We start from the raw sequence: 18,126 nt of genomic DNA, 5'->3' as shown, positions 1-18,126 counted from the left end.
GGCTGAATAACATTACATTGTATGTACATACCACATGTTGTTTATCCATTCATCCATCCATGGATGCCTCAGTTGTTTCTACCTCCTGGTCATCGTGAATAATGCTGCTCTGAACAGGGGTGTATAAATAACTCTTTGAGATCCTGTTTTCTGTTCTTTTGGGCATATACCAGAAGTGTAATTGCTGGATCATATGGTAATTCTATTTTTAATTTTTTGAGGAACAACCATGCTGTTTTAGAACAGGGATTTTTATCTTTTTTATTCACTGATGCATCTATGGTGCCTACATAGTGCCTGGCACATAATAGAGGCTCACTCAATATTTGTGTTTTGAACAAATGCATGAATGGATGATCTTATTTGATCCTCACACACCCCTGTGGAGCTGGTCGGCATTATTATCCCCATTTACAGATATAATACTCCCATTTTACAGAGGCTGAGGTTCAGGGAGCCATCTGAGATCACACAAAAAGCAGATTTGGCGTGGGGCTGACAGGCTTGGCTGGCATTTTTTTTTTTTTTAAGACTGAGTCTCGCTCTGTCACCTAGGCTAGAGTGCAGTGGCGCTGTCTCGGCTCACTGCATCCTCTGTCTCCTGGGTTCAGGTTATTCTCCTTCCTCAGCCTCCTGAGTAGCTGGGACTACAGGCGCCCGCCACCATGCCCAACTAATTTTTTTATTTTTAGTAGAGACGGGGTTTTGCCACATTGGCCAGGCTGGTCTCAAACTGCTGACTTCAGGTGATCCGCCCCCCTCAGCCTCCCAAAGTGTTGGGATGACAGGCGTGAGCCACAGCCTTGGTTACTTTTTATAACACACTGGAGAATCAGTGCTAATACACGTGCCTAGGACCTTAAGGACTCAGGCAATTGAAGAGCCATTTCCTCTGTGTTGTATTTCCTTTGGGGCTATTTGTACTGTCATTCTCACTGCCTGCTCCTCCCCACTCTGTGATTCCCCCTAACACATCCTGCCTACCCAGTCCCAGTTTTTCTCTCTAGAGCATTTTAACTCCTGTTCTGGGGTGGAACTGGCCCGATCTGGAGATCCTCCAGGTGGGTTTCATCTGAGTGCATCCAGACTTGCTCGAGTCCCTGTTTCCACCCCTCACCCCTCCACCCACCCCGGGATGGTTATAAGCCTGTTCCCTTCCAAAGCAATTAGTGCAAGGAGGCCAGCCGACTCGGTGCTAATGCTGTTTCATTAAGTGGGAGCAATCCTAATGATAATAAAATGGCACATTTAACATTCAAACATTGAACAGGGTTTCTAAGTGAGTGTGTGTCTCTCTCTTTCTTTCTGGTATAACAGCTCCATCTTCATAAGGACCTGACAATACACCTTAATGAGAGACTGGGGAGCTAAGCATCTTCACACAACCAGAGAGGGGGTGAGGAGGAGACAAAGAATCCAGAGAAAGGGGATGCAGCGCATTGAGGGGATAAAGACTCCAAGGGTTCCTGGGTTAATGGATTCTGTGGTGCTAATTTAGACAATTAGAGCCTGGAAGAAATAAGGTCACACAGAAAAGAAAGCCCACTACAGACTTAATGCAGGGCAGTTATTTATTTATTTGTTCAACAAATATTTATTGTTCATCGAAGATGAGCCAGATTTTATGGGCATTTGTGACAGAGGCTGGCCTTAGCTTTAGGAAAAGGAACTCCAAGAGCAGTAGTGATCTCTCAGATCATCTTGTTCACCCTCCTTGGGAGAGATTTAGTCAAAAATCCATCCCAAGCTCTTCAAATATCCCAGCAAAGATATTTATTTATTTATTTTTATTTTTATTTTTTATTTTTATTTATTTATTTATTTATTTATTTATTTTTTTTTTGAGAAGGAGTCTCGCTCTTTCACCCAGGCTGGAGTGCAGTGGCCAGATCTCAGCTCACTGCAAACTCCGCCTCCCGGGTTTACGCCATTCTCCTGCCTCAGCCTCCCGAGTAGCTGGGACTACAGGCGCCCGCCACCTCGCCCGGCTAGTTTTTTGTATTTTTTTAGTAGAGACGGGGTTTCACCGTGTTAGCCAGGATGGTCTCGATCTCCTGACCTCGTGATCCGCCCGCCTCGGCCTCCCAAAGTGCTGGGATTACAGGCTTGAGCCACCGCGCCCGGCCTATTTTTATTTTTTTGATACAGAGTCTCACTCTTGTTGCCCAGGCTGGAGTGCAATGGCACAATCTTGGCTCACTGCAATCTCCACCTCCCGGGTTCAAGTGATTCTCCTGCCTCAGTCTCCCAAGACACCTCTGGTAGAAGTGAACCTACCCACAGAAATGAGGTCATTTGTTTAAACGAGCTGGGATTACAGGCATGCGCCACCACACCTGGCTAATTTGGTATTTTTAGTAGAGGCAGGGTTTCACCATGTTGGCCAAGCTGGTCTTGAACTCCTGGCCTCAGGTGATCCGCCTGTCTTGGCCCCCCAAAGTGCTGGGATTACAGGTGTGAGCCACCACACCTCGCCCCCAGCAAAGAGAATTTTTAACAACTGCTTTGGTCTCTAGAGCCAGTTCTTGTGCCCTCTTCTTCCTGATATATCCATCTCAAAGGTCCTTGCTACTCTGTGATTGTAGAATATCTGATCAGCCTTCTGGGAGCAAGAAAGTAGTTGTGAATGGGGAGGTGACCAAGGAAAGAAGGTGGACTCAATTGCTTGGTGTTTACGGGGGATTCAAGCGAGGCAGAAGCAAAGGGGAGCTGGCCAAGGAAAGAAGGTAGACTCCATCATCTTGTGTTTATGCGGGATTCAAGCGAGGCAGAAGAAAAAGGATGACATCTCAGGGATACTCCCTTCATCTGAGACATCTTCTCCATCTGTGAAATCGGCTCCTGTGCACAGAAGGGAGGCTTCTGGCCAGAGGTCAAAGGTGGGCTTTGCCCAGGCTTGGGAAACGGCTGATTTGAAAAGGTGCCAAGTCATAAGATGGTGTTAATTTCATGCTTAATTCATACAGGATCTTCCCGACCACAGGGGCCAGCTTGAACCCATGCCCTAGGAAGGGAAGAACAGACTCTCAGGCAACTTCACAGACAGAGAGGCTGAGCTCTCTGGACATCCCCTACTTACCCAGACAGGGCTGACTATCCTCCTGGTCACATCCCAAAGCCAGAAGTGGCCTCCCACCATGAATACCCCTTTTCTGACTGCCCAGCCTCCTTATACCTATAATGTCCAGGCTTCAGCACCTATCTGGGCAGCTAAGAGTGTGGAAAATACCGTTTCTCCTGGCACTGAGTTAGGTCAGCTTTAAGGCACCCCATTCCCCCCAGCTCAGGCTCACCAGAGAATCCAGCCCCAATGACAATGTTGTTATACTTTGGGTGGCGATCGAGAATGAAGTGCTCATCAGGGGTATTCTAGAAAGAAACAATCACACCTTGTGTTCTTTGAGGCTCGAGGGAAGAGGAAGAACTGCAGGCTCTAACTGGAAGGGGCTGGGCTGGATTTCTTTCCAGAAAGGATGGCATGAGGCGTAGGGATGCTTTCCGCATGCCCGTGCCCTTCTGGGCGTGCCAGTCTTTCTCATTTGTCCATCTGCTTTTCCTCTTGCACAGAGCTATGAACACAGTAGGTGTTCAGTTAATCTTTGTAAACTAACTTTAGCCAAGATGCCTCAGGCCCTGGTGACATCTGTCTCTTCTCTTTGTCCCTAAGGCCTGCTCAACTGGAGGAGCTTGCCAAAAAATCTTTTAGAGCTCTTCTGGGAATCAGAGTGAAGGACCAACTGCCAGGCATAGCCTAGTTTCCTAATGAAGAAGAATAGGAATAATTTCTAACAGGCCCCTCTCTGGTAGAGGTGAACCTACCCACAGAAATGAGCTCGTTTGTTTAAAGTCAAACACTATGGCAGGGGTCAAACAATCGGGCCTGGCCATTGCAAGGTCTGTCTCCTTCTTCCCTTCTGTGGAATGGTGAGGGGGCCCAGCAAGGCTGCCCAGACCCCTTACCGTGTACATGCAGCTCTCCATGACAGCAGGCTCGGGCTTCAGGTCAGGCAAGTGATCTCTGACAAAGCTGCTCACGATCTGGACGTCTCGGATGTCTGCGCGTGCTGTGGGGCAGTCCCGCTCCTCAGGGTCTGCATGGTTGCCGTGGTGATAGCTGACCTGGCTCCCAATCAGAGCGGCAGGAGTGGTGAGGGCTGGCCTTCCGTGCACAGCCACAGCCAAAGGGCAGGCGTGTACACAGGACGGCCCCATCCATCATTCCATCCTTCCCCACTCCTGGCAAGTGCTGCGGGCTGTCACCTGAGGCTGCTTAGCTCTTGGTCCCTGCAACCACCCTATGTTTGCAAAGGAAGGGCTCCTTTTGCTGGACCTCAGGACAGCTGAGGGTCTTTCCTTGCAAATCACCAAGAGTGAAGCAGGCTCCTGCTGCTGCCCCTGAGACCCAAGGGCATCTATGGAGGGGAAAGTTAGAGCTGCTTCCCCCTCTGCACTGGCATCTACCTGCCTTTTCTCAGTCTTTCCACTCACCTTCATCAGCCCTGGGTACTCTCCTGCAGGCAGTCCGTAGAGGTGGTGGGGATACAAGCCCAGCCACAGGAAGCACGGAAAGGCCTGGGACACACCATAGCTCCCAGGAACCCTCTCTCGCCAGTAACACACGTTGATCCGCAGGGTCTTGAGGCAGGGAGAGGAAGTAGGAGAAAAAGAAAAGCCATGGAACTGTACAGCAATGAGAGCAGTTTCTCTGGGCCCCTGTGGCCCTTTAACACAAGCCTGGACACCCAGTTGAACTCATCCATGTTTGTCTCTCCCACTTGTCACGTTGTTTACCTGTTACATGTGTTACAATGCACAAAGATCTCTGAGCCTCTGTCTCTTCTCCCATTCTTAGTTTTCTCCCATAACTACACCCAGCCCCCTGCCCTATTTCTGTCTCTTTCTGGGAATTAATAAGACCTCAGGTTTATTGAGTGCTTACTACAAGCCAGGTTATGTCCTAAGGGCTTTATTTTTTATTTTATTTTATTTTATTTTTTTTTTGAGACAGGGTCTTGCTCTGTCACCCAAACTGGAGTACAGTGGTAGAATCACGACTCACTGCAGCCTCAACCTCCCAGGCTCAGGCCATCTTCCTGCCTCAGTCTCCCAAGTAGCTGGGACTACAAGCACATGCCACTACACCTGGCTAAGTTTTTTTGTTTTTGTAGAGACAGGTTCTCACCGTATTGCCCAGGCTGGTCTTGAACTCCTGGGCTCAAGAAATTCTCCTGCTTCGGTCTCCCAGAGTGTTGGGACTACAAGTGTCAGCCACCACCTCCGGCCTCTTAAAGGCTTTATATACAACATATATTAGGTTGGTGCAAAAGTAATTGTGGTTTTTGCCGTGACTTTGAATGGTAAAACTGCAATTACTTTTGCACCAGCCTAATAATTTAATTCTCCAATAGTCCTATGAGGTAGCTGTCATCCCCCAATATTACAGGTGATAAAATTGAGGCTCAGTGAGGTGAACGAATTTGCCCAAAGTTGTCCACTAGCAAGAGGCAGATCCAGGATGCAAATTTGACTCCATCAGGTTCCAAGGCTTCTCTTGAGCACCAACTCTCAGGCTTCCAGCTCCTCTTACCTGGAGAGGCAGCTCTATGCCCAGGGGACGGAGGAGCTGGTTGGTCCAAGGACCTGCCGTGATGACCAAGCTCTTAGCTTGGTAGCTCCTGGAGGTGGTTTTCACCTTGACCAGTAGCCCTGGGTTTATCTCCACCACCTTCTCTCCATCATGCACTATGCCTCCTAGCTGTCGAACTGCATCCTGAAAGGGCAGGAGCAGGAAAAGGTGAATTAGTTCTGTATGTGGTTCACCCTGGTAGACAGAAAGCCTTTCGCCTAGGGCAGAAAAGAGTGCAGAATCTAGACCTGTCCTGTATTGACAAGGCCAGCCGCATATATATCACTGCCCTGCCCAACAAGTCAAGACTAAGCCAGCAGGGCAAAGACCTCATCCAGAGGGGGGTCTTGGGCTGGCTGGTTGGGACCCAGGACGCCCAGAGCAGGGCGCACCTACATTGCCCCAGTGCTGTACGACATTACCTGCAGGGCTCTGAGGGCCTTGTATGCATAGAGAACTCCTCCGGAATTGTCCAAGAGCCCCACTTCTCCCCTGGTCAACCGAATATTTGGGAAACGTTGCTTTAGTTCCTCAGATGAAAGACACTGGTGTTCCACCCTCTGCCTAGACAGATTGGCCTGGATTGTCTTTAATTCCTGATTCTCCTTCATTCCCAGCAGCAGTAATCCAGTCTGCCTGTTAAAAAATAAGTCACCTAGGTGAAGGTATGTTTCAAAATCCTGGCCTGATGTGGTGACTTGCGCCTGTAAATCCCCGCACTTCAGGAGGCTGAGGCAGGAGGATCACTTGAGGCCACTAATTAGTTCACTAGCAGCCTGGGCAATATCACGAGACTCTGTCTCTGCAAAAAGTAAAAAATGTTTTTAAAAGTAGCCAAGCGTGGTGTCACATACCTGTGATCCCAGCTATTTGGGAGGCTGAGGTGAGAGGATCACTTTAGCCAGGGAGGTCAGGGCTGCAGTGAGCCATGATCGCACCATTGCACTCCAGCCTGGATGAGAGAGCAAGCCCCTATCTCAAAACAAAGCAAAACAAAGCAAAGCCCTGGACCATTTGCTCTCCTTCAGGAGGGATCTCAGGTCCAGGTGTAGGCACTGGGAGGAGTCATGGCCTCATGTTCAGAGAAGGGGTGAAGTCATCTAGATTCAGTCAGTAGAATCCTAGTATTCTCATGCTGATTTCCAGCCCATTCCCAAGTCGGCCCTTGGCTGTCACTGGTTTTCTTGTCCTCTATGCCCCTTCTCAGGAACGATCCTGCCCTTGAGGGCAGAGATCCTAAGTCCTCCTTCATGTCCCATGGCTTGGAAGTGGTGGAAGTTCATTCAGTTTGATGATATTTCTTCCCCTTCCTCCTGTCCCCTGACCCCATTCACTATTTTGATCTCTCTGTTCTGTATGCTCTCCTGCCCTCCCCGCTTTCCTCCTTCTCTTTCTTGTCATATACGTTTGTCCCTTCCTGTGTGTCTCTGTCTCTCAGTTCCTTAGAGGCTGCCTGTTTTGTGGAAAGGGTCCTAAACTGAGAGACCTGGCTCTGTCTCTAGTCCTGGCTTCACCTTGGCCGTGACCTTGATCAGGTCACTCACCTCTCTGGGCCTAGATTCCTCCTCTATAATGTGCCTGTTGAACTACTGATGGTTCCTCACCAGGGTGGTACCCCCCGCTTACCCACCCACCCAGGGACAACTGAAAATGGCATGACCCATTTTTGTAGTTGGTACAATGCCTGGGGCTGCCTCTCACATTTAGTGGGCAGGGGCCAGGGATGCTACACCTGCAATGCTCGAGAAGATTCCACCCCAAATTCCAATGGCGTTCTCATGCAGAAACACTGGTAGATGGTCTCCTAGGGCTCCAGCAATACATTTGGTGACTGTGATTTTGCTTCTCCCTGTACCTCCCTCTATGCTTTTACTCCCTAAGGGAGTGAAAGCTGTTTCTCTTTCATGCTTCCTGCCTCTCTGTCACAAGAGACCAGAGCTCCGTTTTGGGGGAAACGGATAGAAACAATGGAAGAGTCACTCTGGCCTTTGGGACCGTGTGTGTGGTCCTTCTCCATTGCAGCTACTGCACTGCCCAGCAGCGGCCTGGTACATACCTCAGGTAGTGCGTATAAACCTCATAATAGCCTATAATGGAGTCTCATGGATATTACATGCTTCCAAATCCCACATTATCTGGTTGGGGGGATTAAAGAGAAGATTGGGAGGGGGTAGGGACACCGTGGGCCCTGGGGCGGGTGTCAGTACACAGAGCCGCGCAGCATGCCCAATCCATTTGCCATGGCCCCCGCCTACCCAGCATCCACCACCAGCGAGATAGCAACGAGAGCTCTGCCTCTTCAAAGCTCTCAACAGAGGCCGGGCGCGGTGGCTCAAGCCTGTAATCCCAGCACTTTGGGAGGCCGAGACGGGCGGATCACGAGGTCAGGAGATTGAGACCATCCTGGCTAACACGGTGAAACCCCATCTCTACTAAAAATACAAAAAAAAAAACTAGCCGGGCGAGGTGGTGGGCGCCTGTAGTCCCAGCTACTCGGGAGGCTGAGGCAGGAGAATGGCGTAAACCCGGGAGGCGGAGCTTGCAGTGAGCTGAGATCTGGCCACTGCACTCCAGTCCGGGCGATAGAGCGAGACTCTGTCTCAAAAAAAAAAAAAAAAAAAAAAAAAAAAAAAAAAAGCTCAACAGAGGAGAGATGCAGTGGAAATCCCTGCTCTTAGCAGACTGTCTTTTTTCTGTGGCCCCCAAAAGGACTTCAGATTGGTTCAGAGGTAATGAACACTTGCCTAGTAAACTTTTTTTTTTCCCCCAAGACTGAGTCTTGCTCTGTCACCCAGGATGGAGTGCAGTGGTGCAATCTCAGCTCACTGCAACCTCTGCCCTGGGTTTAAGCAATTCTCCTGCCTCACCCTCCGGAGTACCTGGGATTACAGGCGCGCACCACCACACCCGGCTCATTTTTGGATTTTTTTAGTAGAGACAGGGTTTCACCTTGTTGGCCAGGCTGGTCTCGAATTCCTGATCTGATGATCTGCCTGCCTCAGCCTCACAAAGTGCTGAGATTGCAGGCAGGGGCCACCGCACCTGACAAAACTTTTTTTTTTTTTTTTTTTTTTTTTAATGGAGATGGGGTCTCTATCACCCAGGCTGGAGAGTGCAGTGGCACATTCACAGCTCACTGCAGCCACGAGCGAGCTCCTCCTACCTCAGCCCTCCAAGTATCCAGGACTACAGGCACATGCCACCACACTTGGCTAATTCTCCGAGTGTGTAGAAATAGGGGTCTCGCTGTGTTGCAGAGGCCTATCTCAAACTCCTGGCCTCAAGCAATCCTCCTGCCTTGGCCTCCCAAATATCTGGGACTACAGGCATGAGCCACCACACTTGGCTAATTTTTTGTGTTTTGTAGACACAAGAGTCACATGGTATGTTGTCCAGGCCTGTATCAAACTCCCGGCCTCAAGTGATCCTCCTGTCTTGATCTCCCAAAGTGCTAGGATTATAAGCATGAGCCACTGTGCCCGGCCCTAGTAAACTCCTTAGTCAACAAATAAGTATGAAGTCACTCAGGTGTATTTCCTTGAGCCCTTTTTACCCAATGGGGTGCTGGCTGGGAGGGATTCTGGGAGAGACCTGGCTTAAACCACACCTAAGCAGATGTAATGTGAAATCCCTGACCTGAAAACTCCAGAGCAGCATATTCTAACCTCTGCCTACAATATAGCAGCTTTGGCTGCTCATATACTCTGAGATTTCCTTTCCCTTTTTCCATTGTTTCTTCCTCCTTTCCTTCTTCCTTCCTTCCTTCTTTCCTTGAAATGACTCCTTTTACAGGAATGTACTGTATGGGAAAAATGAGCTCATGCCAAGACAACGGGCAAATCTGTCGAAATATGAAATGCTGAGTGATGTTGTAATTCCCAAGCCGTCCTGTGGTGGATGAAGCGGGAGCTCCCCATCCCTGGGAGTAATCAGTGAGCTGATTCTGCCGGTGAATGTAATTGTGCCGATTGTAATCATTTTGCTCCAGCTCTCTGGCCCTGTGGCATTTATTTCTTAGCCCAGATATTGATCTAACAGTGGGAAACTTTCCATCTGAATGTGTGATGCTGGACCCTCCCCTAGTCCGAAGATGTGTTTGGGAAATTCTCATTTTCCGTGGATCACAGCTAAGCTATTTGGCCTGAGGGAAACCGTGCGCTGCTGGAGAAATGCCTTGGATTGGAGAGAGATTTTTGACCATTATGAGCAAATCAGAAATAAATGTAAAACACTGCCTGGAAATGCAAAGGCCTGTCATTATGGGAGATAGGTGAGAGGCTCCTATGGGAAACGCTTAGAGAATTGGAAACCAGTCAATCAAAACCGAGATTGGAGAATGGGCCTTTTCCCCCCAGTATGAAGATAGATGGCTTCCATGGGCAGATTGAAAATCATTTAAGTGCTTATTTTCTTAATGGCTTTTTCTAGATCCCAACAAATAGACTGCTCATTCTGCATCAATTTCTCACCCCTGTGTTCGTGACTTCCCCGTCTTCCTTTTTCTGCTGAGACCTGGGCTACAAGTTTGGAAAGGAGAAGGTTGAGAAGAGACAGGGGCATCCGCAGGATAAAAAATGACTGGGAAATGAATGGTCAGGACTAACTACAAAGAATGACTGAAAGCCATCACGTGAGTTGCCAGGGAACCCTAGAAAAGAGTGCAGCTCCCAGCTCCCAGAATGCCCATCAGCTGAGTGAAGAGCATTTGGTATGAACTATTCCTTCCTCCCGACTCTAGCTTGATCCAGCACTAGGAAGAGGTAATTGAAGACTCCTCCCAAGGGCCTTGTTGACTCCTCTATGGCCCGACTAATGCGTCAGATATGATGTAGGGAGTTGGTGATCAGGGATTTCCACCAGTTACTGTAGCAGGACAGGGTGCAGGATGGAGTGGGGAGGAATTAGGTGGGGAAACAGCTCTCACTGTACCTGCCATCTTCCATCCCAAGCTCCCGCTCTCCCCTCTCTGGGTTAAAAATGCCAAGCAAGTCAGCTCTGAGTCACCTTGGGGAAGGGACTCGAATGGGGACTTGGTAATGGCTGCTGTCTTTGTTGGTTTTGGAGGAGCTCTCAGCGTTTCATCTTCCGCTCAGTGGGCCGAGGTGGAATTGGTTAACAAAGACTGCTCCAGGGAGGGGATGTGGCTGACAAGCCAGACACTTCGCAGACACAAGAAACAGCAGCTGCAGAGGGGGCCACCAGATTCTGCCAGCAGCTGTACTGCCTACGGCTGTGATCTTATCTGATATTGTCAGCTAAGCAGGGGCAGCCCGGGTCAGGAGCTAGATAGTAGGACTCAAAGGGAGAAGACCGGGCAAAAAAGAGATGGGCCAGGGAGCTGGATTTTGCTGTTGGAATCAGCATACTGGCTGCACACATCACAAAAGATTCAGACCTTGTGATCTGACACATGTGTCATTGTCTGTTCCCAGAATATATGCAAATATCCCAAACCCACCCACGTTTAGTATGCCGCTGTCACAGGAAGCAGCTGAACAGAATGAAAAGCACTGGACAACCACCTGAACTGCCAACTCCTAAAGGTTTTTTGTTTTTTTGTTTGTTTGTTTTTAATCATCATCGAATAGCATTAAGTATGCTCATATCTATCAGTAGTATTATGGTATTGTGCTGGTTCTTCTAGAAGAACCTGGGGAAAAGTAAGAACCACACAGATGATGAATCATTTAGAAAATAAGAATCAGTAAAAGCTAAAGGAATTAGAATGGCTTTTAGCCCAAAGGTAGTAGAGCTGTATTCAGATACCATTCTGAGAATAGGAAGTATCTGCTCTGTCCCTGCTAAGTAAAGAACCCAATAAATTAGTGTGCCTGAGCACATTAGGCTGGCCATAAGAAAGGACTTAGAATAATAACAACAACAGTAAGACTACTTTAGCACTCCAGAGGTTTTCAAAGCATACTCACATAACTTTTCGTTTTTCATAACCGGGGCAATAAGACATCGGAATGGTCTTTTAAGAAGGGCTGTGAAATTTCCCTGACTTTAAATGCATAGTAGCAGTCTTTTGACCTGGGATGATTTAGGCATGAACTTATTTGGAGACAGAAATGCACAAGTTAACCAGTTTGAGGTATCTTCCAGACCCAGGGCCAGCAAGCCACCACTCAGGGACCAAGTTTGGCCTTCTGCCTGTTTTTGTCTGGTCCATGATCCAAGACGGTTTTAAAATTTTTAAATTGTTGATGTTTTTTAATCCAAAGAAGAATAATGTTGAGTGATACATGAAAATTACACGAAGGTCAAATTTCAGCATCTATAAATAAAGTTTTATTAGAATACATCCAGGCTCATTTATTTACATCTTGCTTTCGTGCTACAATGGCAGAGTTGAATAATTGTAACAGAGACCACATGGCCTGCAAAGGCTAAGATACTTACTAGGTGGCTATTTACAGATAAAGCTGGCCAACCTCTGTTCTAGACTTAAGAGTATAGTAATTTTGTGATTTGCACTAATGGAATAAGACCCTGACTACCTGGCAGCAACCCTTTCATAAGATTGTGGGCAGAATGGAATGAGTTATAGGTGTCAGGTCCTTAGAGCAACTCTTAGTTTTTCTCTTTTCTTTTCTTTCTTTCTTTCTTTTTTTTTTTTTTTTTTTTTTGGAGACAAAGTCTCATTTTGTTACCCAGGCTGGAGTGCGGTGCAGTGGCATGATCTCGGGTCTCTGCAACCTCTGCCTCCTGGGTTCAAGCAATTCTTCTGCCTCATCAGCCTCCCTAATAGCTGGGATTACAGGTGTCCACCACCATGCCCAGCTAATTTTTGTATTTTCAGTAGAGGCAGGGTTTCACCATGTTGGCCAGGGTGGTTTTTAACTCCTGACTTCAGGTAATCCACCTGCCTCAGCCTCCCAAAGTGCTGGAATTACAGGCGCGAGCCACTGCACCCAGCCTAGTTTCTTATTGTAAACACTACATATATGGTGAGGAGGAGGAGGAAGATAGGTTTCCAGGTGCTGTTCTAAGCCCATTACTTACTTATCCTCACACCAGCACCATGACATAGGTATTAGTATCCCTACTCCACAGAGGAAAAACCTGAGTCCCTGGCTGGGTGCGGTGGCTCACGCCTGTAATCCCAGCACTTTGGGCTGAGGTGGGCAGATCACGAGGTCAGGAGATCTAGATCATCCTGGCTAACACGGTGAAACCTGTCTCTACTAAATATACAAAAAATTAGCTGGGCATGGTGGTGCGCGCCTATAGTCCCAGCTACTCGGGAGGGTGAGGCACAAGAATGGTGTGAACCCGGGAGGTGGAGCTTGCAGTGAGCAGAGATGGCGCCACTGCACTCCAGCCCGGGTGACAGAGCGAGACTCTGTCTCAAAAAAAAAAAAAAAAAAAAAAAAAAAATTGAGTTTCAACAGAGGTTCAACAGCTTGTTCCAAACCACACAGCTGAGTGTGTCAGAGCTGAGATTTAGAGCCAGGTCTGGTTCCAAAGCCCTTCCAAATTCCTGTCCTCCTGGCAAAGAGGAGGATTGTGCACTTCTGAGAGTCTCCTACCCAAGGATCCCTCTCCCTCTTTCCTGCTGCCACTCCCCTTGGTATCTGTGGTTGTTGCACCCATCTGTCTCCTCCTGCCTTTCCTCCCCCCGTCGCTCAATGGAACAGGATGCAGCTGACCCAGAATGGATGGAAGGGACTGCCCCTTATTGAAAGGTGCTAGACGTTCGGCCAAGTATTTCACAAAAGTCTCATTTAATTCTCTCAGAGCCCTATGAGAAAAAGTGAGGCACAGAGAAGTCAAAAAACTTTTCCAAGATCACATATCTAGTAAGAAATAGAGCACAAAGTCAAACCTAAGCCTGTCTCCCTCCAGAATCAACTCCCTCGGAAAGATTCCAGACACTCTAACAAGTCTTAGTTGTCTCATTGTGTGCTGGGAAGAAGTGTACCCTCCAAGGCCCAGGGCGAGCCTCTTAGCAAAAGATACTCAGCAGTATTCACAGACAACTGACAGAGAAGTGTCCCTCTGCCAGGCCACCCCCCCAGCAAGACATGCTCCTTTATTTGGGTGCTGGGTGCTGGGTGCATTAGCTGCCTCTGAATAAATCTGTAATTAGCTGCCCAGCTGATTTGCATAATGGATTTCATTTCGTTCTTAAGTTAATGGTATTTTTGCAACAGAACACTAACCTCTTGGTTCCTGGCCATTAAAATAACCACCACCCTATAGGGTAGAGCCAGGGTTTGTAGGAAGTTCAGTTAAGAGTCACAGAGGAGGTGGGAGGGAGGCGGGATGGTTAAAGTTCCCATTGCATCACAGATTATTGGCTTTCTTTCCCATGAGTATTTGAAAGGTCAAGGGTTGGAGAGAGCCATGAAGGCAGCAGAGAAAGAGGTGCAGGCTCACTCCCTGGCAAGCAATCCAGCCTGGGGAACGTTCCCATTTTGTTCCTACAGGAAAAGGTACTCAGAGAGAACAAAATGGGTTTATAGGGTTGCTACAGGGGGTGAGGACCCCGCAGGAAAAGTTAGGATATTGGTTGGACTATGAAGAATCCTGGGCCGGGCGCGGTGGCTCACGCCTGTAATCCCAGCACTTTGGGAGGCCGAGGCGGGCGAATAATGAGGTCAAGAGATCGAGACCAGCCTGGCCAACATGGTGAAACCCCGTCTCTACTAGGAATACAAAAATTAGCTGGGTGTGGTGGCACGCACCTGTAGTCCCAGCTACCTGGGAGGCTGAAGCAGAAGAATCGCTTGAACCCGGGAGGTAGAGGTTGCAGTGAGCCGAGATGGTGCCACTGCACTCCAGCCTGACAACAAAGCAAGACTCCATCAATAATTAAAAAAAAAAAAAAAAAGAATCCTGAAAGCAGCCTCCTCCTCTATCTCAAACCCTGCCCTAAAAGAGTTGCAGAGGCCTCCACAGAGTTGAAAGTACACTTTCCAGCAGACTCCTGCCCCACTCTGGGCATCTGCCACATGGTGCCTTGCCAGCAGGCTTTCCATTACCCCTTCTACTAGCCTTGGACACATGGTCTGAACCCAGTCCTGCAACGCAGAGCCTGACCAGAGTCAGTTGGACCTGTGGGGTGACCACCATGACAGCAAAATTTTTCCATGCATCTGGTACTTCCTGAGGCCTTGTGTCCCTCTTGTTGCATTCCAAATGTTCCATGGCACTGCCACTTCACACACTAAAAGCACCTGCAGGTGCAGAGCCCTGTGATTGAAGGAATTCCTCCCACAGCCCACCTGTACAATTGGGTTCCAGCCTCGTGCTCCAACTGGGCCCATATCTGATAACACTCATGCATCATCTGGGTGTAAAAGTCTTCCAGGTATGCCTTTCGGATTATCCGGCTTTGTCCATGGGAGCTTCCTCGGGAGTGTGGTAGGAAGAACTGGAAGTGGAAAACAAGAGAGATGATGGAAGCCATTACCCCTCACACTGCATCCCCCGTTAGGAGCCATCTCTGCATGTGCTGTCAACCAGGATCCATTTATCCTTCAAATATTTCTACACAATCTGGGGAAGGATTATACACAGGAAGATAATTTGAGCCAGGAATGCAAGACCAGCTTAGGCAATATAGCAAGACCCAGCCTCGTCAAAAATTTAAAAACTATCAGGTGTGGTGGCACTTGTAGTCCCAGCTACTTGGGAGACTGAGGTAGGAGGACTGCTTGAGCCCAGGAGTTTGAGGCTGCAGTGAACTATGATAGTACTACTGCACTCCAGCCTGGGCAATAGAGTGAGATCCTGTCTCAAAAAAAAAAAAAAAAAAATCCATACAATCTTTCCAAATTCTCTGTTTATGACCAAGTTACTGACTTGGCAATCAAGATAGAAGTTCTTCAATAGCACTAACTTGGGCTTCCTTTTTGCTAACATTGTTCACATCCAGAAGTTCCTTTGTTAGCTAGTCTTCAACCATCCTGCTGCAATCTCACTTCACTTAGATTCATAAAGAAGAAAAATTAGAAAAAACCTTCCAGTTCAACTAGTCTAGCCCCTTCATTTTATGAACAAGGAAACTGATGCTGACTTTATTTCTCTGTGGCTACAGATCACTCAGGGTAAGAGAACCACCTCAGGATTCAGCAACAATGAGTTTCCTGAGAGGATGAACCAGGAATCCCTTGGGCTTTGAGAAAACTGATAGAGAAATGAAGAAGGTTTCTAAATACTCTGGCTCATTACCAAGAAGAGCAAACCATAGCCAGCCTGGGTAACTGCAGGCAGAATGGAAAGGGAGAGCCCACTGCAGTGGAAAGCTTTGATGATAGCTGGGTGGCCCTGTCCTCAAAGAACCCCGCAGACACACAGGGCCCACCAACATATGCAGTGGTCACTGCAGACTGCACTGCATAGCAGGAAAAATAAGACCTCAGTTTCACTTATCATGTGTCAAACAAGGAGGCTGCTATTATCTGGAGGTGGCAAAACAAAACAAAACAAACAGAAGCTTCTGCTGGGTTCTGGGGTGAGAGGTAGGACATAATCCTACCTCTTAGGTGGATAAATCAACCTTTGCCTCTAGGCAAAATTTTCTTTACTTTAGGTTACCCAGAGAAGAACCAATTATTTTTCTTGGGGGGTGATCAACCATGTGGGCGCAGAAGGGACAGAGCAGTGAGAAGGAAGAGAACAGGGCCTGGGACGCTTGGTCAAGGGCAGGAACTGGGAAGCAGTGGAAAGAGGAAATGTGCCTAGAAACCCAGTGTGGGTGTGAGGGATGTGAAACTTCTTTGAATTGTCATGAAACACACTAGGCAGCTAAGATACAAATTACACAGAATTTTTGATGATTCAGGCCCTTTGGCCTTGCCCTGTAGCCTGCTGGCTCTGAAAACCCCTCTGCAGGGGAGGAGGCTAGGACAGTCCTAACAGCCGGGGGTGCAGAAGGGACACAGTACCTGCTCCAGCAGGAGGACTCTCTTCCTGTGTTTGGCCAGGTGGTATGCGGTGAAGCAGCCCTGGATCCCAGCCCCAATCACAATGGCGTCCCAGAGATCTTTCTGAGCTGCCATGATGCCCACTCAGCCCCACAGCCACAGAGCCTCAAAGGCAAAGGCAAGCAAAGACAAGCTCCCGGCTGAAGGATGAGGAGGAAGGCAAAGTCCAGCCTGGCCAGTGTTCCCACAATGCCCTGGGGCCGTGTCCGCCCCCTTCCTTCCCTGCCAAGCCTGGCCCAGGGCTCAGCCTCCCTTCCCCTGCGGAGCAGAGCTGGGTAGTCTGATTTGTGAGGTTTAGCCCAGCTCAGCTGCCAGCCTCACCCTTGCATCCCTGTGGCTTTCTATTCTTGGCTCAATTATTGTCATGCAAATGGGCTCCTTCCTTTGCCACCTTCCTGTCTCATTATGATCTTTGTCTCAGGACTTCGGCCCTGGAATTTCAATGCCTCCTAGACCATACTGGGCACTGGGAATGCTGCCTCCCCCCGCTGGTTTTCCCCTCTTCAGCCTGATTTCCTTTAGAGATTCTAGAGGGCCCAGCTAAGAACTTGGCATGATGCCCAGAATAAGACCCACCTCCCTGGTGGGTGGTGAGGTCAGGCAGTAGAGGCAGGGGCCAATTGGGAGGGCAGTTTTGTGATTATGAAATTATTCCCAGCATGTTTTACTTTCATTTTGAAGAAAGGAGAAGAAGAAATGATCCTGAAAAGACAGAAAGGACAGAGTGAGAGGAGAAGCCCTCTCCTCAGCCACAGAGAGGGGACCAGGCCAGCCCAGTGCCTGGAGGGGCCCCATGTTGAATGTCTCTCTGTACCAGGCAGTATGCTTAGTAAGTGCTGATACTGGCATTCGGGACAGAGCCAGGATGGGTAGGGCCTGATCCTCATACAGTTTGAGGGTCCTCTTTGAGAAAAAGGAAAAAGGAGAATTATGAATACAAAATTAGATGCCCGGATGTAGAGGAAACTGTTTAATTAAAGACCCCCATGGTTGAAGTTTCATTTGCTTCATGGTAAATCTGCCACTGCATGCATTATCTCATTTACTCCTCATAGCCCTAGGAGTTTCTGCGGGTTTTTGTTTTTGGTTTTTTGGTTTTTGAGACAGGATCTCTGGGACCTCACTGTCACGCAGGCTGGAGTGTAGTGGCACGATCTCGGCTCACTGTAGCCTCCGCTTCCTGGGCTCGAGGGGTCCTCCTACCTCAGCCTCCCGAGTAGCTGAAACTACAAATGCACGCCACCATGCTCAACTAATTTTATTTATTTTTTGTAGAGACGAGGGTTCACTATGTTTCTCAGGCTGGTCTCGAACTCCTGGACTCATACAATCCTCCCACCTTGTCCTCCTAAAAGCTGGGATTACAGGTGTGAGCCACCGCACCTGGCTTAGGAGTATTTTTATGCCCACTTTTGGCAGATTAAGGATGGCCCCAAATTCTTTATCACTCCTTCCATCACAGGCTCTGTGACTGCTTGACCAATAAAATATGGCAAAAGTGATACCATGACACTTTGTGGCACAGTCCTAAAGAGACTGGCAGCTTCCTCTTCTTATGTTGCAGCC

General features: G+C 48.5%; 1 protein-coding gene across 1 annotated transcript; it reads right to left on the bottom strand.

The window, feature by feature from the left end:
• Window positions 1–2,178: 2,178 nt before the first annotated feature.
• On the bottom strand, window positions 2,179–16,834 carry PIPOX (pipecolic acid and sarcosine oxidase). Its single transcript, XM_010378326.2, has 8 exons — window positions 16,522–16,834; window positions 14,857–15,005; window positions 6,049–6,262; window positions 5,588–5,770; window positions 4,489–4,635; window positions 3,961–4,119; window positions 3,294–3,369; window positions 2,179–3,004 (listed from the first exon to the last, which is right to left on the bottom strand). Exons 1-8 carry the CDS (start codon window positions 16,633–16,635, stop codon window positions 2,874–2,876), a joined length of 1,173 nt encoding a protein of 390 aa, XP_010376628.2. The 5' UTR covers window positions 16,636–16,834; the 3' UTR covers window positions 2,179–2,873.
• Window positions 16,835–18,126: the final 1,292 nt, after the last annotated feature.

This window comes from Rhinopithecus roxellana, chromosome 19, assembly GCF_007565055.1.
Source record: "Rhinopithecus roxellana isolate Shanxi Qingling chromosome 19, ASM756505v1, whole genome shotgun sequence".
NCBI classification, from domain to species: Eukaryota; Metazoa; Chordata; class Mammalia; order Primates; family Cercopithecidae; genus Rhinopithecus; species Rhinopithecus roxellana.
This window is presented reverse-complemented; position numbering and strand designations above follow the sequence as displayed.

Excerpts from the sequence above, each read along its gene's own strand:
- PIPOX (XM_010378326.2), bottom strand. The coding sequence starts at position 16,635 with ATGGCAGCTCAGAAAGATCTCTGGGACGCCATTGTGATTGGGGCTGGG. Across the intron at positions 15,006-16,521 it reads GAGTCCTCCTGCTGGAGCAG|TTCTTCCTACCACACTCCCG; the intron begins GTACTGTGTCCC and ends TTCCACTTCCAG. Across the intron at positions 4,636-5,587 it reads GCATAGAGCTGCCTCTCCAG|ACCCTGCGGATCAACGTGTG; the intron begins GTAAGAGGAGCT and ends CCCTGCCTCAAG.